General features: G+C 41.6%; 1 protein-coding gene across 1 annotated transcript in view; it reads right to left on the bottom strand.

Moving 5' to 3' along the window:
* Positions 1–23,085, bottom strand: part of uvrag (UV radiation resistance associated gene) — an 85,258-nt gene that overhangs the window by 24,910 nt on the left and 37,263 nt on the right. The window contains exons 12-13 of the mRNA XM_044042394.1: positions 22,040–22,205; positions 8,202–8,277 (exon numbers count right to left, since the gene is read on the bottom strand). Of these exons, the coding sequence (XP_043898329.1) occupies positions 8,202–8,277; positions 22,040–22,205 (242 nt within the window). The remainder of the gene's footprint in view (positions 1–8,201; positions 8,278–22,039; positions 22,206–23,085) is intronic.

Below are 23,085 nucleotides of genomic sequence, written 5' to 3'. Positions count from 1 at the left end.
AAAAAAAACTAAGTTAACACGGTGAATAATTCAGAATGAGATATTAAAAAAATTAATGGATTCACAAACGCCTGAATGCATTTGTTATGAGACTATTAGTAGATTCTTTTATGCAATTTCATATAAGATTATATTAGTTGGGGCTGAAGGAAGGCATTGTTGATTATTGCATGTGACAGAGAAATAGGTTAATGCCATTTGGGTGTTTCATCTTTCTGTTTGCAATGTCAGCATATATATGAATCATTTGCCTTTGTTTTTGGTTTATTTCATTAGGTTTGTGTAATCATAATAGCCTGTTTTTTCTATTGGAGATGTAGAAGTGCCCAGATTTCGTTTTATTCATGAATGCAAATCAGTTTAATCTGTCAAAACTAAAATGAATATCGTCACATAGCACGTTTTGTCCTTAAACATAATCTACTACCATATAAGGCAAAGATAAATTGTGAATCTTAAATTGCAATTACAGTAAGTAAGAGAGACAATGAATCCCCTTAACCCGATGATGAGCACCACTGTGGTCCCGAGCCGTTGTGTAAATTCCGTTAAAAGGCTGCCGATTGGCCGGAGTCAGAGGGCTGTAATGAAATCCACATGAAAACAGGAACAGCACAGTATACAGGGACTAACACAGAGCCAGCAAGACAGATATTCTTTCAAATATTGACCAGATGGGGCCAGCATTGTTTTATCCTAAGAGCTGTTTAATGTCATTGAGCCACAATAAGCCCTCAGTTCATGATGAAATACTTCTACTCCCAAACACCCATATGACAGCATGCGGGGTTTGATGAATTAACCAAAAAAACAACTTTTTCTTAACTTGCTGACATAAAATATACTTAGTGTCTGCCCTCTTCATTCTCATGTCAAACCCTGGAAGGGGTAAAAGGGGTTGGTGAGCCAAGAAAAAAAGGCCCAGAAGCAGAGAAAATTATTTTGTTTTGAGGCTTGAGCCACTTCCCCTCAACTGTATGTAAGAGAAAAACAGAATGGACCTTAAAAAAAAGCTGATTTCAGTTATAGGATTTTTACTCACTGTGACATAACTATGATCAAAGGAGGAGAGTGATCCTCCTGTGAAGATTTTACTTAAACTTTCTATGTTACTGTCTGGTGGGAGGGGGGTGTCCCTTTTATCTTCTGAGCAGTTATTTTCCTTTTAACCAGAGCCATTTTTTTTAGATATTTTCACAGAAATGTAGCCGCTGAACTGAGAGATGAGTTGAGAAAGGATGTGTCGCTGAAACAGAGTGGGTACACTGTAGAATATACAGGGAGCCAACGGGAGAACAGACTCCAAATGAACATGCCTGAGTTACAAATTCCAACCAGCTGGAAACTGCAGACACACTATTAAGTAAATGATGGAGCAGCGCAGCCAAAACTTTTCAAACAACCAGAATTACAGCAACCCCCTTGATTTAGGGGCACATCCACAGTACGATTTTCTAAAGCGATGATCATACCAACGATGATGCTTCTTAATTGGGAAGGACAGAATCTAAATATGTATAAAAGCCCTTGTTACTCCGCAAATTACAATGGTCAAGGTTTAAAACAACAACAACATGTCATTGCATTTGGAGGCGGGAACCTGAATAGACAGAACCTTATAGATGACTTCAGAAAAGCAAAAGAAAAAAAATCTAATAAAATATCTGCTTTGTTTGCGTCTTTCCTACATTATTTCTCCATTACACACACACACACACACACACACGCGCACGCATGCAGAGGATTAACGTTTACTTTCACCCTTAAATTTAGTAGAAGTAGCTCCTCTGGTGCCTCTTTGTGGTGATGCACAAACCTGGAAGTACCAACCACAAAACGTGGAAATTCAATTAGGTGAATTTAAGTGTTTCATAAAGTCATAGGTGGCTGTCGGGAGGAATTCCCATAAAACCCTGGAGCTCAGGCATACTCGCAACGCACCAATGGCCTCAGTATGTACCGACGCCCAAAACTGTAAACCAAAGCACGGTGACATGCACTAACAACGGCTGTCTAAGACTTGCTTATAAATCACCACGTCTGGCTGAACGCAAGTACAAAGTACACAGACAACAAAGACCACTCTCTTATGGTTGACTCTGCAGCATTTATTCATTTTTATTTTTCTTTCATATATCAGAAACAGAACCTGCGGCAGGGCGGTTAGGGCTTCGCCTCACCGATATAATGTAATGATCAACCAAATGCTTAAATAATACAGAGACTCTTTAAAAAGATGTTTGTTTCTTCAGGTTTCAAAATAGTTGGTATTCATTAGATATAAATATTGACTGCAGCGAAATGAGAGGAAGAAGTAAGAATTTTAAGAAGTCCTCAAGTCTGGATCTGAATAAGAATCAGTCGGGGCTCTTCTTCAAGCACTTTCACTTTCTCCCTGATGCAAGAGTTCTTGGTAAATACAGCATGTGCTGATGGAAAAAAAAAAAGCATGTGCTTGTGGTGGTAAAAAGGGTACCACCAGTAACTCCCCCTTTGGCTTGCAAGTGGCACTGGATGCAAGCTGGAGCTACCAAAAAAATGTTGTGATGGAAAACAGGGACCACACAGTAAGGCTATGAAAACCCATAGGCATACAGATGTGTATGTTATGGCCTGGCTTCAGTTAATAGATAGCTTGAACAAGAGGTTTAGGAGAACCACAGGGCGACAAAACCACTGGGAACTTTCCTTTTCCGAAAGTCGGTTCTTATCTAAAAGCAGTGTGCCAGTGTCAATCATGCAACGGCGATGCGGTCAGGTTTTTCCCTGACACAGCTCCTGCTCAGCCTCACTCACTTCATACCTACAGCACCAAATAGTTTACCGGCTTAGTTTGGTATCACTTGTTACGACTTGCTTATTTTGAATACGTGCATACAGATACATAAACTAGTCATTTGAGGGGTAGCAAAAGCATACACACCTATAATCACACGGTCCAATCCAAATGAGATAAGCTTCAAAAACACAAACATCACGACCATGAGGCTGCGCTCGCTGCTCACTGACAAGGCTGTTAGCTTTCTCCAAACACAACTCGCGCTAATCTCAGTTTAACCCTTTTACAAACTGCCGAAAATCATTTCTTGCTTGAAATGTGATAAACGCAGTGCACTAATGAAGTGCTTTTTACTGTCAGTGGCGTACGGAGCGCTTGTTAGTAGTGGCACCTTAATGGGGTTCAAATGCAAAACACATTGTCAGACACGGGGCTCTATAACTTATCTTCTATTAAAAGGAAATGACGCTCGAAGCGTGCAGTTTCGGGCAATACCTCACCAGGCGGAGGCAAAAACAGACATGTTTATGGCACAGGCCTAAAAGGGAACTTCACTTAATACCTCATTTCTTCCTGCTCTCGCTCCTGGTCAGGGCAGAAGTGAGGTACATTACGCTGACATGCCGCTGCATTTTCTGGTGCCTATGTCGCCCATTATGCGTTTTATCGTATCAATCCCTGTGAAATAGAAAACGGATGTGGCTGCTATGGAAGGATGCAGACAATGAGTGGCAGCAGGCGGGTGAAATGGCCTGATTACTTCCAGGCCCTGTCTGTCTTAGAGCAAAGATGGTGGCAGGGCCAGGGGAGTCGTGGTGCACGGTTCAGGTAAACAAACAAGCGTACAGTGGGCTGCATTATGATTTCTGAACATTGAAGAGTCTGTTTGTTGCAATGAGGTTTCTCGCAGAGGCAGCTGGACAGAAGAAAGGCTGCCTGTTGTCCAAGAGGGACAGTGGAGATGTAATCGCCTGTTTTTCTTCCTTTTTTGTTTTCTGGAACGTTCTCTGGAACACACCGAGAATTGAGTCACGAACCGCAAGCCTCAGCTGGACAAGGAGGAAAAAAAAGACCAACAGGCTACTTAGGTAAAACCTGGAATATTCCTGTTCTAAATGTGTTGCAGTTCTCAGAAAGATCCTGCAGAGAAATGGGCAGTTTCTGTTCTCATTCAACATGACCAGACACAGCAGAGCTTCACTAACTCCTACTGGCAATTTCTCGGAGATCAGATGATGAATCCTTCTAAGCTCCTTTACTCCACAAAAATAGATGTGTATGTAGATATAAGATATGTATATATATATCATGCAAGGGGGAAGGAAGCTCATATTTCGATTATCTACAACGCACAATCCCTCGTTGTGCACAGCCATTTCTGATTCACTGGCATGTGGACATACAAAAAGTAAACACACAACTGCTTACAGGAATGTCAACTGTGGAAAAAGTGAGTTCATGTGCAGATTTAGCACACCCTTTGTTTCACAATACAGACTTTTTCTCCCAAAGTCCAGTTGTAGATTCTGTACCACCTCCAACATCCGCATAAAAGAAAATAAGGTACTAGCTGGAGATAACTTGCTTTGGGGAATTTGAACAGACCTGACAGCTTGGTCTGAGGTGGAGGGGAGTTATGATGTGGAAGGGGAGCTGTGCAATGTTCATGTTTTGTTTTTTTATGACTTTGCTTGGGTCATATGGTTTTTATTGACGCACAATCACATGAGCTAATGGCCGCAAACGGGCTATGCCAAGAATATGTATCTCTGTTAACTAAGGTCACGAGCGTCATCACAGAGGTGAGGAAGTGAAGGAAGGAAGGGCCTAAAGCTTGGAACAATGTGAGTGGACCATAACAAATGGATGACAAGAGAGCAAAGGAGTAAAGGAAAGAAGAAGAAGAGGTGAAGAGGTGAATGAGTTTGCTTCCTCAAACTTTATGACACAAACGGTAAACAGAGACGGCTCCGCAGCCAACTCATGTTTTTATTTGCACACCGCTTTGCTTTACAGTAGTGGAAAAAAAAGAAAATTCTTGTACTGTATCCAAACCAACATGGTAACCTGTAAGTTGGAGATTTTTGAAAGCAATTTTTTTTTTTACAATTTGGGCTCAGTGGCCTGTGGATCATATGACATGAGCCCGAATCTGATCTATTTAACACAGTTTAAGGGTTAACATGAATGCAATGCAAAAGTGCTTCTTGAGAACACATAAATGATATGTAATGGAAAAGATGTGTAATATATTGCCAATGTTAGGTAATAACACAAATTATTTTCTGGCTAAAATACATGCAACCTTTTTTTAAAGTAGCTTCACCAAACCGGCCTCCAACCAACCAGCTCCTGTTCCGCTTACTGCCACCTCCACTAACCACTAAACACAGTCGGCTCCCCCATGAGTCATAGCTGTGTTTTATGGAGCCACAGTTGCCACCCTTAATGGCAATCGGCCGTCTGACGCATGCTCCAGACCACCAGTACGGTGCACTGCCTGCAGCTCATGGTGTGAAATTTGACTTGGAGGGCGAGAGACTGCGGGCGGCTTTCTCCGGCATAAAGAAATAAAGGTGAACCCAGAGGTGACCTGACTGGGCCACAGCAGAGTTACTGTGTTTTAATTCCCAATACTTGGTTTCCTTTGCCTGAGGACCACAAAATATGATACGCCAAGCTTAGTGACTGAGAACTAATTGTTATTCCTTCCCCCCTCTTCCCAAGAAACCTGGAGATTCCGTGTAGCATCAGTTGTCGCGTAATCAGCTCCACATGTCTGTCTTACAACAAAGTAGCTTGGTGGATATCGCAGAGAGAAGGTAACTGCAGCACAGCGACTGCCTCCAGACAAAGGGCTGCTTGATTTTCCTTTGGAGTCAGCCACACTAACTTGGATAATTTGTCTCCGTGAATGGAGGAATGGCAGGTTCGACATTTGTGCCCCCCTAACAAGTCTGTGGCTGACAACTTCAAAGAGAAGCAACAGCCAGATGCCTTTTTATTTCACAACTAAGCTAATAAATTGCAACTGCACTTCATGTAAATCACACTCCTGTCCTGTTGCTGGTTCAGCTAGGGCTGTGCATGTGAATAAAAATGGCAATCTCTCCACACAGACATGCTCAGGTGCTGCAGCTTCTGCAAAATGTTCTGATTGGACCAGAAGTAAGATATTGCACACTGTCTGGTCCGCAGCCCAGACATTCCTTAAAGCCTTTCTTAACTTCTCTTTGTCAAACAAATTAACCTGAAGTGGCAACACGGGAGTGTGTTACCACCTGACATGCACGGTGCTCCAAGCAGCCTCCTCATCCCCGGCCTTGGCCTCATGACATGGGGCCTAATAAAAGCAAACTCTGCCACATCAAAGCAGGCTGACCTGCTGTGGGCCTGATCCTCCGCCAGCTTCCCTGTATCACTTTCAAACACAGCCACACAGGAAAATTTAATAAGAGATGGACAGCTAATGTCTTCCACCCAGGCTCCAGTCAGTCAGCAAACCAGCCAATCAGTCGGCTGTGAAACCAGACCTCTGCTTTGTATCACGGAGCCAGACATGGCACAAACTGTGCAATGGCCGCAGAACATGAATGGCTTAACCAATGGAGGCTATTAAAGACATGAAGAAGAACAATTCAAAGCCACAACAAAAAAAAATCTGTCTGTAAAATGCTGCCTGTTGGGAATTCATATCAGCAGCAGAAATTCAACGCTCAGTGTGGAGCAGCCCGCAAAGCAGCCATTTCTCCCTCCCCAGATAAAAGCTCCAATAAACAATAAACACAAGAGACGCAGCAGAGGCAGAGCAAAACAAAGTGTCATTGCTAAAGTGTTTGAGAAGGTTTGATAGATCCCAATTAAAAATAATAGGAGAATTTACATGGAACATGAGAGAGTTTTGTTGACTGATACTTCCTGGCCATAACTCCCAAACTTTGCATATGTGTGATGTGATGGCCAAGAAACTAAAGGCCCAAACTGACAGGAGTACACAGTTTAATGCGGTGAGCAGAAATCGACCAAATTTGGATTGGGGAAGCTTTGCTTGTGGTGCGTTCTATTTTATCGACTGTGACATGTTTACCACTTCTTCAGTTTTGAAACAATAGCGTTTGATCACTATCATATGGACAGGGACAACTCATGTGGCACGGTAATATTGTTTTTTGAGTCAACCTGATAACTCATCCTTAACATGGACATACTTAGGCACACATGGGATGCATAAGACAGGGCTGTGGATGAAAGCTGAAATTTCACCCCACAAAAAATACTGATGCTCTACAGAGCAGTTAAAAGCAGGATGAATTACTATGGTGTTAGAAAAAAAATAAGAAAGAGGTGTTTTCTCCTAGGAGGCCTTAAATGCATTTAGATTTAGTTTGCAGTGCAACCTGTCAGTCAGTCTGCAAGCCTTCACTGAAGTTACATCATGACAAATATATGCTCTTGGTTTATTAATTCATCATTCCACAGTTTGCCCTTAAAGCCCACCTGTGTTGCAGCTGGTTTCCAGGCACTGAATATGAATCTTTCTCAACTGCTTTGATAGGTACAGGTGAAAACATCCTGCTGTCTGAGTCGCATTTATCATCCACAGTGAACCAGGTTCACATCAAGCATGCACGCAGTTTAGACAGCCACTTTGATAACTTTGAGCTTAATGGTTTATATGCATTAGGACATCATTTGAACACATAGTTTTACCAGGATTTTATTGTCGTGTAGCTGATGGACACAAAGTGCTGCTCCTCAATTTACATAAATGCACCTCCTATCAATAGTCAAATCAAACATCCAATAAGTGAGATCATGATCGTGATTTTTTTCATTTGCTGTCTGAAGTGTTTTGTTTTCAGTTCTATTTTTTCTAGGACTACAGTTGGACAATGGCAGAGTTTGACACTAGCAGCCTATGGCCTCATATTAGAAGTAAACCTCCCAAGTGCAGTGTTTTGAACCCCTGCAAGTGCTAACTGTCCAGTCATATTCAGTGGAGAGGCCCTTCGTTCCAGCATGGAGTGGGAGGGAAAAAAAGAATGGAATGCAAATTGGTATAAGTCGGTGCTAAATGACTGAGGGAGGAACAGGAGGAGTCTCCCAGGTCAACACGTCGCGTGCATTTTAATAAGCAAAAGCAAATGCTCAGCCCTCACATGAGGTGTACGCTTGTGAGTGCCATAAGTGACCATAGCGTGTGGTGCACATGATGTAGAAATTATAAGAAATAACATAACAAGTTCAGAGAAACTGTTACTTCCCACCTCTGCAAAGCTTTTTTTATTCTACCTCACTTTTAAGACAACACAGATTCCTTTTCAAACAAAAAAACTTTTCTCAGTGCTTTTCTATTTCCAAATAAAACGTGTCATTTTTGGCCTTAATGCCAGAAATGTGCGTGCTGGGTTTGTGTGTTTACCTGGGCAATGTTCTTGTTGAGTAAGTAGACTCCATATTCAAAATGAAACCGCTCGCCTCTCGGGTACAAGGGGAATCTGAAAGATGAAAACGAAAAACTTTAAACATTCAACAGAAATAGGTAATTTATAGGTGATTTGATCCATCACCAACAAATGTATAAAGATTCTTTAAACAAGGATTACGAAACCAACTAAGCAGTCCGTTTCAAAACAGCATTACATCTGTATCGCATGTACTGCGAATCACAACATACTGTAAGTATGGTTGTGTGAAAGTGTCAGTAAGGGATGGTGAAAGTGGCTTCATTGTTTGTTCGTTTAACTTTGAAGAATTGAAGCAAGTGTTGCTCTTCGGCTTTGCAACAGGCAGTTAATTCATCCCTACGCTGGAGCCCTCAGTCATGTAGCCACGGGCGTTTAAACTGGGTAACACTTGCAGATGGTTGAGAAGTTGGGTCTGACTCTGTGATCCCTTCCCACAGACGCCACCTCCGTATCTTGTTAAACTGAAATATCAAACAGAGCAGAGGCGTCCAAACAGCCTGTCCATCTGCCTCTCGGCAGGAACAAAGAGAACTTTCCCTTTCAGCATGGTGGGAAAGTCCCATTGGTGCCAGTCAGATGTCTTAGGACTGCACAGGGAGAGCCCAGGGAGGATGGGGGTTAGCCCTAGGTGCTGGGGAAGGGTAAAAATCTGAGTATATGCTGACATTCAAAATGGGAAAACACTGTTACCAGGAACTCGAGGCTGGACTCATCCCTTCCTGTCATTAAAACCCTTACGTCTGCTGCTCTCCCACTGAGGATGATATAGCATATTTAGGAAGCAGTAGTGGAGCTTTTATCTGACAAATGTGCACACCTGTTTGCATCAGTTCATCATGCACAATCAAATCCAAGCTCCAGTTCACCACTCAGTGTATCATTTTTAATGTGATAGTCAGCTAATCTAATTTCAAGTGTCAAATTCAGCAAATTGGGGTGTGCATTGAGAAAACACACACTGTACAGCCCGGGCTCAGTAAATGGCAAACACACAAAGTGGATTTGATGAAGCTGGCCTCCACAACATAATTACCATGTCAGGGAGGAGAGATGATAGACAAACAGAAGAACAAAAATAGAAAAAGTGCTATACATAGGCAACGATAAAGAGCCATGTTGACGAAATTGAGGCTTTTGTGGTGGAGGCTCCATTTCTTCTCAACAGGTTGGTAACACAAGTTTTTGCTGTTTTCACACAGTCAACTGGTTAATGTTCTCTTCATTTCATTCGCTATGAAAGACTCACAACACGTTCGCTCTCAAGCAAGTGCTGCTGTGACATTTGTATGCTTAGTAACATCAAAACTGCCGTCAGCGATGTTGTCTTCATCTAACCTTTGGCTAACTTCCTGTCTGTTACTTCAGCATTTCCCTCCCCCTCCCCACTTCGCCTAATGAACATGATGTTTGGTGAAGGGGTGCATTTATTTATAGAAGCAGAGCCAAACCTCACAAACAGAGGGGACCCCCCTCTACGTGGCGTTTTGGCTCCTGTTTGGATAAAGTGTTGTGGGATACTGGAAATGATTCTCCTGGATTTTCAGTCAGACCCCTGAGACTGAGAGACCCATGCATATGAGCAAAGTTTTTGGGATGCAGAACTCTTCATTCAACACATATTTTAACTTAATTTTAAGTATTTCACAGAGAGCAGTTTTAAACTAAGTCAGAATCAGAATCAGAATCAGAAGAGCTTTATTGCCAAGTACGATTTGCACATACAAGGAATTTGTTCTGGTGTCATTGGCGCATAACAAGCATACAAAATTTTTAAAAGTGAACAGTAAACGTATATATACACAGTATATAAATGTTTTTAAAGATGAAAAAGAGCACTACAGAAAGAGCAGTGGACAGTGGACACAGGACATTAGACATACTCATTTGTGTATAGCTGAGATACAGTTTGCCCTCTGTGACATAAGCTACAGAGGGAGGAAAATCTTAAGTACTAATATCTTCAGACGTGTACTTGCTCTGGGAAATCATCACACCCTCTCTCCGTATTGGCTTTGCGGTATCTATAGCAACATTGTTCTGTTGATGTTGTGTTTATGTGCATATCTGATATTTTGTATTTCACTGTTAGCATCTAATAGTAGGAGGATCTAATTCTGCACCCTATCCTATGTTATCCGAACTGCCGAACCACTTTGGGAGGTGGTTGGAGACGCATTGTGTTCACATTGAACAAAAGAGTAATCGCAATGAGTCTCTGACGTAGTGAAGTGCTATCTGATCACTATCAGATCATAGAAAATGCTTTGGTAATCCATTGATATAGGGGGTGGAGCTCCTGAAGGAGCAGTAGAGGTGTGTGTTTGTTCTGGCTCCTAGCCTTCAGAGTAACCTAATCTTACTCTTAAAGGGGCTATATGCAAGTTTCTGCTATTGCTCTTAAAGGGGCTATATGCAAGTTTCTGCTATTGCTAAATAGCCAAATTTGCAATACCACCTATTTAGATAGAATAGAATAGAAAATAGAAACAATGCATGTTCAACTTTTTTTTTAATACAAAGAAATGGCTAAATCAGTGAGTTCCGCCTCAATGTCTTCTTCATGGCATGTGCTGTAGTTAGCAAGTAGCGCTTTTACTGTGAGATATTGTAGCATCCAGTCTGTGCTGAAATGGAAGCACTGTGTACAGTGTGTGAACTAGTTCTTCTCGTCTTGTAACTGCAATGATGTCATCACAACCACTGTATTCAGCAGCAGGGAAAATTGTGTACTGTACCTTTAACCTTTATCAAACACTGAACTAATGGTTTACAAGAGGTCGCAGGAAAATGTACTCTTTTTCAAAAGGACATTTCGCTGCGAATTTCTCAACATGAATGCGACATCTGGTCTTTGTAAGAGTAAATACTGTACACAATAATAACTATACAAGTGGTCAAGTTCACAGACAGACGCACACATACTGTATGTCTGCAATAAGTCAAATAAACATCTGCTGCTTTTTTGTTGCAACAGTTATTGCTGCCAAAAGACCATGTTAAATGGAAACAATGGCTAGAAGAAATATTATTGTAAAAATAATCCTTTCCATCTGAAAACTGATTAATAAAGCTTATGTTACCGCCGATGTCAAAACAACGGCACCAAATTGTGTTCGTTCGAGAAGCACCTTGATCCATCTGTTTTGTGAACTTTCACATATGATTATAAAAAGGTGCTGTCTCCTTCACGGCTCTAGCTACATATTGCCTAAAACCATCTTTGAGAAAACATTTTTACCAGGTCTACACGCCCTTTTGAGTGTTAAGACTAAGGGTTAGAATTACATTTAGTTGAGGTGATTAGGGTTTGGGTTAAAGGGCTGGGAAATACATTGTATCTATAGAGAGATGAGTATGCATGCGTGCTTGTGTGCATGTACACTGGTGTATCCATCCTGCCTGTGCTTCTCCTGGGGACAGAGACTTCATACAGTATACTCTTACTATGACATACAGGTGCTTGAAGCAATAGGAGAATACAACAGAAAATACTTGAACTTGTCAAATTAGATCATTTTAACAGCATTGTAACCCTGCAGGCGGATGCAGTGATTCAGATCAGCAACTACACTTCTGCATTTCAGATGTACAACAGTGCATTATTATTCTTTCATAGGAAAGTTCTTTATTTCACTTTTCTTTCTGAGGACTTTGGTTTGGTTTAGCTTTGGTCCGCCTTCCTCGTATCGGAGCTTGTCTGCAGCAGATCTCAAGACAACATTCTGACCCACAGCTCACTGTAAACACCTCCTCACTCACACGTTACACTGCAACTCTGAAGTAAACTCTTCACAGATGGAGATCATTGTAGCCCTAGAATGGTTTTCTAACAGGATGTTGCTGCGAACGCTGGCAAACAAAAAAGTGAGACACCGTGGCCCGAGGGCCACACAGTCAGCCACTTGCTGGTCCTTCCATATCACTAACATGAAGCCGGGGCCCCATGGAGAAAGCAATATTCCAGAGGTCATATCTCAGCACCAGGAAATAACTAACAGAGAGAGGAAGAACAACACAACAAGCTTTATCCTCATGCCACTGGCATTCCCAATATCACCTCTCCAAGAACAGATAGGATTTGTTTGATGATGAACATGCATGAAAAGGAAAACAGAGCCACTTCCAACACACACACACGCAAGCACATGAATACACACGCCAGCTCCGTCACTGCAAAGTGATTAATGACTGCTGTCCACTGGGTCTGAAATCACACTGGAGAGACTCTGGTTCACCAAACACGAGGAATTCCTCCTGGGGACGTCCAGTAAAGTCAAATATATTATTACACAGCAGAGGGGGAGGATCGACTGGGGAACTCTGGAGATGGAGCTAAAGACAGAAGGTACCAACAAAGTCCGTGAATCGCATTTCGTCATTTCATACATTATCCAATCGGTCCTGGCTTACCCCACTAAGATTAACACAAAGATTCTGTCTTGTAGCTCTAATATATATCGCATAGCGTAATTTTATATATTTTTGAACAATGTACTTGATGACACTCTTTCTTTGAAGGTACAGTAGCTTTGATTTGTTTGATTCATTTCAAAAGCCCTTTAATAACATCATCCACTTACATGGGTTTCTTTTTCCCTTGCATAATGCTCCTCTGTACTCAATAAAATCTCAGTACTCTTCAGTATGAAGTCATGCATTCCTCTGATCCTGTCAATAAAAGACCTGTTGAAAAGATTCAATGGAAACGGAACAGAATTGCTAGTTTTACTCGGACGTGCTGCATTTGTTCAACATTTGACGGTGACGTCGCTGAGAGGACCTGAGATACACCAGCTGTGCTGAGACATCTAATCACGCTCTTCAGGCGCGATCAGAGAGCGAGAGTCTGGAATACAAAGCGACTCCAGGAAAATGACAGAGAGCATCAGTCACTTAATCAAGGAGTTAGCTGAAGCTCGTGGTTTCTGCTATGGTTTTGACTGAGAGAAAGCTCCTAAACACAGAAATACATACACGTACTGTGCGTTTTATACCTATAAAGAGTATGAGGGACAAACAGCCATTTATACAATCTTTGCTAAACAGAAAATGGTACGTGTACAGTGAAGAGCTAACAAAGTAGAGTAAGAGTAGACAGACCGCCATCTTTAATCACTCAGCCAGTGGCGTAAACATTAAACAATATAAAATAAATTTCCTCAAGTAAAACACTGGACAAAATCAGTTCCCTGCCAGTGCATTAGCATGGTCCAGAATAAACAGGCACAAACCAGCAATATTCACACAGGATGGACTGATTGTGGCACTAATTGTTCTTTCCCACTGGCTTTAGTCTTGTGTTATAAGGTCATGCTTTACTTCTTGGTCTGCTGTTTAATTTTGTTGTACATTTAAATCAAATCAAATTATATCTCTATTGCAGCAGCCCTCCTTTTTCCTCACTTTGCCTATTCAAGCTGTTCCTTCCATCAGCACGTCGCTCTCCTGCTCCCCTCAGTGGCAGCCCTGCTGCTGAAGGGTCATGTCTGCAAAACTAACACAACAAACTGAATATGACAAGCGCCATAATCAGCACGCCCACTCGCTCTCGTGTCCATCGAGAAGACTTATTACCGAAAAACACGAAGGCTGCTTTCGTTCAGCTAATATTCAATCTCTGTGTGCACTGGACAAAATGATGACAGAGAATTGACGGTGAGTAAAGAGCAGAAGTAAATCTGTCACTTTCTCCTGTCATAAAAGTAATGGCCCATCCATTTCTCTTCTACCTTGAAGAGCAATCTCCACCACAGGATAGTTAACTTGTAAGTGGTGGGTTTGTCTATAGACACAAACGTGTGTGATTAATAAGTGTACAGCCATGAAACCGTAAAAAGACAAAAGCTACATGTCAAAGGAAAGTCCCCTTGTCTTTATGAGTGAGAATATGTCCTCCCCCAGTCTAGCAGCTCTTTAACTGCAGTGTCTAGACACATATTGTTGAGACTTTCAAATACAACGCAGCAACTCTTGTTAAAAAGAGGAAACAACTATTAAACACACAGCTACAACGACGATATAAAACAATAATTCCCTCTACTTTCCTTCCTGTACGATATTAAAAAAGTGCTCCTCGCTCTGTCTTTTCTCCTGCTGAGTTACATCTATTGGCCACAACATTAAAATCTGTAACTGCTTTTATGGTTGTGGCAGATCGATGTACAAAAGCCATTTAGATGAGGAGAATAAATGAACCGACAAAACAAGTTTCACTGTTATTATTGGTTCAGACTGACGGATAAAACAGGCCAGATATTCACAGATGACAACAATAATAAAAACCAATCACAGGTTTGACGATCCACCAGCACCAGTGTCTACACTTTGGACTCAACACTAGGAGCCTCAGTGGTGTCTGCAATACATGACATGACGTGACATAAATCATCATATTTGTGGATTATTAGTTTAAGGAGAAATGGACATAAAGATACTGTCTGGTTACAGCCTGTGTAAAACTACTAGAGCTGGCCAATCCATAATTTTTCCAAATTGAAAACACGCAGATTTTTGACTGTTCCATCGTCTATGCCAGGTAAAAAATGGAATACATATTGGACGCAATCCATACCATTCACCTCTTATCCTTGTACAGCACAGTACAAAAGGAGTTAATAGTTAGGTGGTATTCCATGTGGAGATGTTCCATTACATTTCCTATTACACAACATTTAAAACCACAATATGTCAGGAAAAATTCTATTTAGATATTTTCCTAGGAACATTTCACTGGACGATGGGAGTTTTTCTTTTTTTTCTCCAAGCAGCTCTATTCAAAGTTGCAAATGAGCAAAAACAAGAGCACAAGTTCAAGGGTGCACTACTATTTGAGCATGCTCAAGTATAATCTTATTCCTCTCGCTTACTTATTGGGTTCATTGTATTTAACATGAATATGAAGGAGGACACAGACACAGTGCAGGTGGGTGGTCGCGCTTAACTATAATAAGGTTCATGAGAATAAGGTGGGAAGAGTTCTAGTGACTGGCTGACCTTCTGTAATATATACACACACGCTGAAGACTCCATATGCTGCCGTGCCTGTTTAGACATCCTAATTAATACTCCAGAATGTGCAAATCAACAGTTCAGCACATGGCTGAGACAAAGCTTGGCCAGTAGCTCTCTGTTTTAATGGTAGTCATGGTGGAAGTGCATGGGGGGATGGGGGGGGGGCTTCATAATGTCTTTAATGTGCGATTTCAAACGACACAGGCCCATAAATCATTTGCGCCTGCTTTTTTAAAAAAAACACCTGCCTTGCAACTGTCAAGCCTCTAATGGCAGCGGTTACTCTATAAATCACAGTGAGCTGTAATTTTCAATATCTGAAAAATGATTACAATGAGCATCTGTCAGTAAATGCTCTTTTAATGACCACTGCTGCACTTAAGACCCCAGTGTAGCTGTTTCGCCATCTTGGTCTGTGCCGTTAAAGTGTCTCCCGAGTGATGTGGTGGTTACTCGCTCTGTCACACTGGGTTTTCATCACTGCTCTTAAGAATATCCAGGGTTCTGTTGACCCTGATTCCAAACCCTCAATTTCTCTTTCCTTTCCCTTTGAATTCTGCCATTGTTTTAATCACAAGCAGAGCTGGAGATGAGCAGCTCAGTGTGAAAAAATCAAAATCAAAATCACAAGCCAAACACTTATTCAAAGCAGAACATCGGTTTTACACAACAGCAAAAGCTCTCTTGACGGTCAAAACAATTAAAACACTAAATTAGGATTAATATTCCAACATCACATGGCAGTTTTTAGTTGTTAATTAAATCTGAACTAACAGGGAGTCAACTACCAACTTAATGTACCGTTTGTGTTTGATAATTTGTGCTGAGGTTTCCATTCTTTTTGCATATCGAAGGGCCCAATCCACACAAAAGAACACAACCTGCATGGTCCACACTTCACTTCCATAACTGTGTGATGACACCCACAGCACCTCAGGACTCTAATCATCATGTTTACCGGAAATCTATTACATTTTTGTCAGGACACTTTACTTTTAGATCAGTCTGTAAAACCACAAATATGGTGCAGAGTGGCAAAAAAGGGAAATGTCAGGGGATCACTTAAGTCAGCCAAATTCACCTATTTGGAAGATGAAAGTCTCTGCAAAGGTTTGTACCAAGCCAGATTCTTTCATTGGTGCAACCACTGATCTCATCTGGACATCTTCTGGAACTCTTGCTGCTATCTCTGTGTAAGCAAATGTGAGCAGACAGCAGGAAAGGCTTAGGATAATTCACAGGAAGCGAGGCCGCCTGCATGCTAAAGCCAGGATGTTGCCTTACTATAGTGAACATGACTGATCAATGTCTGCTTGCTTTCATCGAGCTCATGTCTGATAATGGCTATCGACATCATAACTCTTACATGCACATCCATTTCTCAGTCCGTGAACAAGTACACAATACAAGTGAATGTCCACAGCTGGCTGGTCCATTCCTTTCAACCTACAGCATCCTTCAGAAAACCATTCGGCACACATGTTTCGTGTTATTTTTTTTTTAATGAAGTATGGACAAAGACCGAACAAAGATAAACATACTGTTCCCGCCATTGTCCTTGAGTGATTTTGGAGAAAACCTCAAAAGACAAGTAAACATTCTGTCCAGTCCCGTGGTGTCTTTGCAGTTGACATTCAGACCTAAATAATGAGGTATTTGGTCAAATTTGATTTTAGGTCCGACTCCCAAGTTGATGGCCTCTGACATATCTTCTATGAAGAATACGCTTACTATGTAATTGAAACTCTACCAAACATGAGCATATGATACTGCTGAGATAACAGGATTTATTTTACAATGCCAGACACTGAGCAGTCTCTGTGTCATTAAAATCTGCATTTTATTCTCCACTTTTAATAGACAGAACAGCCCGATGGATTTATATTAGACCAAAACCATAAAAAGCTTGAATTTCAGCTCTGTACTGTAGCACAGTGTGTAAGGAAATAATCAACATGGTACATGTTAAGACGAAGTATGTTAAAGATGAAATTCTTTGGGGACAACGTACAGTAACTCCAGTGTCTTGCGAGATAGAAACTATGTTTCTATTTTTTCACATCAATTTTTGTCATTTTACCGATTTTCAATTATAGACTAGTGCATGTCATTATGTGTGTTCCCATAATGTAGCCTGAGCAGGAAGTTTAACAGTCTTTAACAGGAAGTCAGCTTTAGAGAGCTTTTCCTTGTCACTGCTTTGCAACCTAAGGCAGGAAAGGGCAGTTAGGGTGTAATTCCCGCTCTCCCTCTGTGCACATGGTCCATGTTAAGAGACATGAAACCACCTAAGCCACAGAACAATAACCTCTTTTCTTGGGGCTCACAGGTTCCTCTGGTCTTAAGCTGGCCTCCCTCCCCTGGTAATAGCGTTCAGTATCTCCACCTGCAGTTTCTTTTATATACCATGTAGTGACGTGTAAATCCCGCTTACATCCTATTTTCCTTTATCCAATGATTAAGAAAGTAAGTTTAACAAAAAAACTGATTTGCTTCAATTTGGGTGAGGGACTATATGACGCAGCATTGGCTTTTTAATGGCCAGGCTCTGGTCTCAATCAAACACTGGACATCTGGATCACATCTCCCCACTTTTCCCCCCCGGGCAATCAGAAACACTGGAACTGTGCTCTCCACGGGACGAGATGTGGGAGCAACGTTTTTGTTCCGAGTCGACTGATTTCAGAGAATATCTTTGACAGGGAGGAGAGGACAATTTAGAAAGCAGCGTCAAATATAGACCAGTCGTCTCCTACACCTTACTGTCAAATGTTAAGGCTGGTTAAGGACTCTTGTCTGTGCCAAACTGCTGCAGGGTAACAACACTGAGACCAACACATGCCTCTTTTCTGTGGCAACGTGCCATCCTATAGGAAATAAGGCAGCCATTATTGTAACCCCCAGGCGGAAAGGAATAACGTGAAATTAGCCAAACTCAAAAGGTGAATATTCATATTCTTCGCACCACAGTGAAGGATCTGCCCTTGTAACAATCCAATTATCTGGCTAAGAATAACATTTTCTTCTCTCTCAAATGTCATCAGAGATCTTAAAGATGAACAACTGTACTGTACTCTATGAACTGAAACTGGGGAGAATAGTTCCTGAAACCTGGAGAACTCAGAAAATGGAAGAATACCTGACCTACATTTTAAGGTGGCTCTAAAAAGGGGAAAGGTGAGGTTAGAACAATCACCATTTTTGTTTGACAGAAGCCTTCAGTGCAAAATACAAGTAATAAAAACATGAGGTTCCTGTGTGCATGCCATTGTAATTGACTGTAATCCTACCACACTTTGAGAAACTGATCCCAAGTCACCTCACTTATCACCAGCGGCTGCCTCTTTCCGACACTTTAATCACCCCTTTTTTGTACACTCTTAGAGCTCAGCGAGTTGCTTTCCGTCTCGCCACACATCATTTTGCTGTAAGCCTGCCGCCCGCTGGGGCCTCAGGGGTCATAAACATGTGGAGGGGGGGGGGTCAAAAGTTTGGCCTTACTCCGAGACACCTAAGGGTGCTGCTGGATTGTCATGTCTGTTCAACAGCCACACAGCCCCGTAGGTTTATTTTTTTGTTGCTGGATGCTTGTATAAATATCCTGCATGGTAGGACTGCAAATGTGTAAAGTGACTCCCAGTGAGCCTCTCCAGCTGTTGCCATGACATAATCACCCACACAGAGATGGCCACTCACTCAACGTGTCTTCTGATAACGTCTCCATTTCTCACACTTTCACCCAGCTGCTTGTCTTCACAGAATGACAAATAAGGACGCGAATGTGTCCGCGTCAGAAAGTGACTGAGGTCCAAAAACAAAGTGAGAGTGTTGACTCCCACACGGTGAGATCCATAAGCACCTAAAATAGTGAATATTACAAATGGTGACAAAAGAGTACAAAAAAAGTACCACAAGGATTTCTGGCCAGAAATCACAACAGCGTGCTTGTTTACAGTAGACGACAAAGCACAAACTATGAAGGCCCACAAGTGCCTTTAAAGTGGTCAGATGTGTTCAGGTTCCAACCAATAAACACTTCATGGAGAATGTCTGGAAATCCTTTTCAATACATATTCTTAAAAGGACAGTTACATGCAATTGACTAAAATGTCGAGTTGATATTTACAACCTCCGCATAGCCACATAAACAATGGCCGCACAGTGTCATCTGTATGTTTTCTTTCAGAGAAAAAGAAATGTTCACATCAGCAACAGACATCTCAGTTGTTCAGGAAAATACCACAGCGAAACTCCCATGAGACACTCCTCTGACAGTCGTCGTATCAAACACGCCCTGCTCTTTAAGAATAGCTGGGATTGGCCTGAAAGTCAGGAGGAGGCTGGGCAGTTTCCAGGCCACACAAGGTCATGATGTGAGGAGCTGACGAGAACAAGCATGACTCTGGACTCTCTTCGTCATTAACCTCTTCCAGAATCTTGGAATCATGAAACCATATTCTGCTATGACTCTTAGCAACACAGCTGATTACTCATGACTCCTCCCTCACTGATTGTAGGGGGTCTCGCACGTGTGGAATGTTGATATGCAATGTAAGGTGCATACCTGAGCATGTGTGCCCCCAATTATCATAAAACAGCAGAGTTTTTAATTCTGACTTGATGCATAGTTACACAACCATAACACATACAAATAATAATTTCACTACACTGGCCTCTGGTGTAATTACAGTGCCCGTACACTGACACCAACTGCCCCAGCAAAAGCCCCAGGTGAACTCAAGCGTCTCAGTTTATGATTTGCTGCTCTCTTATGTCAACATAGTAGTTTCAAACTTTAATAGCGCTCAACTCAACAGAAATGATGTCATGCTCTGTGAAGGAAGCAAAGTGGTTACAGCTCCAGGCTGTCACAGAGACATGGGCACATAATGGGCACCATGATTTTACAGTCTGAGCAGAGCTTCATCTTTCACTCTCTGAACAGACAGTCATTTAAAGAACGGGGAACTTTACGTCGTAACCATGGGGGAAACAAAACAGCTCAAGAAGACAGCACACCTCTTCTAAGCTGCGCAGGCCTGTAGATGCAAAAACTACAATGTGCTCGGTACATACGCCCAGTCTGAAGTGAACACTTCATATCTGGCTCTGCCGATGAATCCAGATCCAGAATCAAACACAAGTGAAGACAAACGTGATGAAGGTGTGTGGTATAATGATGCGCTGGTGTGAAGCTTCACACATCAAATGTCAATTGCCACAATATCAATACCAATAATACACTTTCCAAATATTACAGAGAGGCTGGCCTCAACTTCCATGGGAATCTTATGAGTATTTCTGTGGGACTGTAGAGTTTTTCACTTTCTACTTTGTGTGATACTGCATTTATGATAAGAGAGAGAATAAAGATAGTGTTGAATGAGAAAACAATCAATTTCAAATAAAGTTAAAAAAAAACAAGAGGTTGTTTTTCGTTCTTTCATATTTTATAGTTTCCAACCCAAATCCTCTAGGAATTTATCTGTTTTTGATTAGAGCTCCCACCATTTGAGGGGAGACAGAATATTATGGAGGGTCGAGATAAAGACAATATACTCCCTCTTGTACACTGCACTGCAGACAAAGCAAGTGCAGGCGCTTTAACTTCATTTATCCAAGACGACTAATGCACATGCTGACCAAAGCAAGTAGGTGAAAAATTTATGTATGGATGGAGAGACAGGTAATGCATCACACACTGCTATTCAGTTTCTTAAGTACCTCTTGAACAGTGGAGATATGACATAAAAGAAAACCCTACTTAGAGTTTATTTTTCGCTGGCAAAGAGGGAATATTTAACAAACAAGAGAAATTGGGATTATACTGTAGATTTCTAACACTGCAAATGAAACAACAAATACTCGACATGTATGTGTTCCAGTTTTCTAGAAAAGATTATGTACCTAGATGAAAACCTTTTCAAAGGGTCAAAGGGTGGTATACATCTAATTTTTTTCATACAAGGACTAAGTGTAAGTATAACAAATACAATTTATATATTTTAGCCATAATTGCTACAAAAGTTTAAAGCAGAACCATGTTGATTTTCTTTCCCCACATGATTCTTGAGGTGACTACATAGATTGATGCAGCAGAACAATATAAAACACAGGAAACATTGTGATGCATTTAATGTCCTTTGGGATTCTGAGTCTTTGTTATTTTGGGAGTTGGCTGCCGAAAGTTATTAATAAGGTTCTGTTAATTCACTATAGGTTTGTACCTGCTTATCCAATGACAAAACGGGCACAGCTGCCAAAAACCAAAAACCGTAGCACGACATGCGATTCAAATATTTGGAAGTAAATAACGTAGTCCACACAAGGATTGACTAAGATCCTGTTCATAAACGGTATTAACGTCAGTGAATGAGCCTTTTACAGGAATATAGTACCAAGCACAGGTGTGAATGTACCCAATGCGTCACAAAAACCCCATTCTGAAGTAGTTTTATGACACATGTGAACATAATCCATCCCCAGAATGCATGTCTCCACAGCTGACCGTGACCCCTCCCCACTTCTTGGGAACATACCTTGATTTATTTGCCACTATATTAGAATCTTTGACAGCAGCACATCTGTACGGTCTCATTAATTGATTCTGAACTTAATTCTGTTCTCGCGAACACACATGTGTATTTGAGAACAGCACACACACACACGAGAGATTCGATCACAAGTGGTCACAGGAGATGCAACCAGGTCACATGTCAATACAAGACAGTTGTATTTAAAGCCGTCTCAGAAAGGATTTTCACATTTACGGACTACTCACTCTCTCTCCTTCTCCGTGAGTCTGTCGGTGATGGTGTCCTTGATGGAGGAGCGTGAGCCCTTGTGGATCACTGGATATCGAAGAGGGATCTGCAGGAAGCATGAAATCATCAGGACCAGGTGTGCCGTGTAACCCAGGGCAACTGCAACACTCCCATCATCCTTTGCTGCGAGACACAAAGTTAAAAGAAAATTGCACTAGTGAGTCACACATTAAGTAGAGATTTGTTCAACTCAACCACAAATGTTAAGGCGGTCTACAGGAAAAGTCTCAAACCATACAACAAAAATTAAATTTAGCATTCTCATCATCCAGAGTCAGTATTTTATTATTTCAAAAACCTCGAGGCATGTTTTTGTTTGGAGTGCACTTTCATGACAGGGGGGGTCAATTGTGTTTCCATAAACCATGTCCACATCTTGTGAATCCAAACAAAAAAATGTATAAACACTGAACCAGAGAAGCCTTGGCCGAGTGTTCGCAGGAGGAAGAGTGGAGATGCATTCATGTGGGGAAGTGTTTTGAAAGTGATACAGAATGTGGCCCAGCACACGCAGCATTGGAAAACATCGTCTGTAGTGGGCTACCCAATTTCTTTGAGATATACACGCTTGGGAAGCAAACGCATCATGTGGAATTGTCCTCTTCAAGGCCAAAGAACTTTAAAAAGGAGGGAAACTGTGAGCGTTTTCTGACAAGGGAAAGAGTACAAGCAAACCGTCTCACTTGAAGCACAGAAAACTGGTTTCAAGGTTTAAACGCTAAGTGGTTTCACATTTTCAAACAGCAGCAGGAAACCACCCGAGGCAAAGACAAAAACTCAGTGGTTTTCATCCTAATGCTTTGAAATAATAGACTGTGTTGAGTGGCCTATTCCTTGGCTCATATTGTGTGTTTTCTAATTTGACACAAAACGCCTGCTTTGTGTCATCTTTCTAGCAGCTGGGGAACCTGGAGTAAACAGCTTCCTGGCCTCTGGTGCTTTTGCATGATGCGTCACACTGAGGAATATTTAGGGTCAACTAAAGGACAGGCTACTTACTATA

The sequence above is a fragment of the Solea senegalensis genome, linkage group LG13, assembly GCF_019176455.1.
Source record: "Solea senegalensis isolate Sse05_10M linkage group LG13, IFAPA_SoseM_1, whole genome shotgun sequence".
Lineage (NCBI taxonomy): Eukaryota > Metazoa > Chordata > Actinopteri > Pleuronectiformes > Soleidae > Solea > Solea senegalensis.
This window is presented reverse-complemented; position numbering and strand designations above follow the sequence as displayed.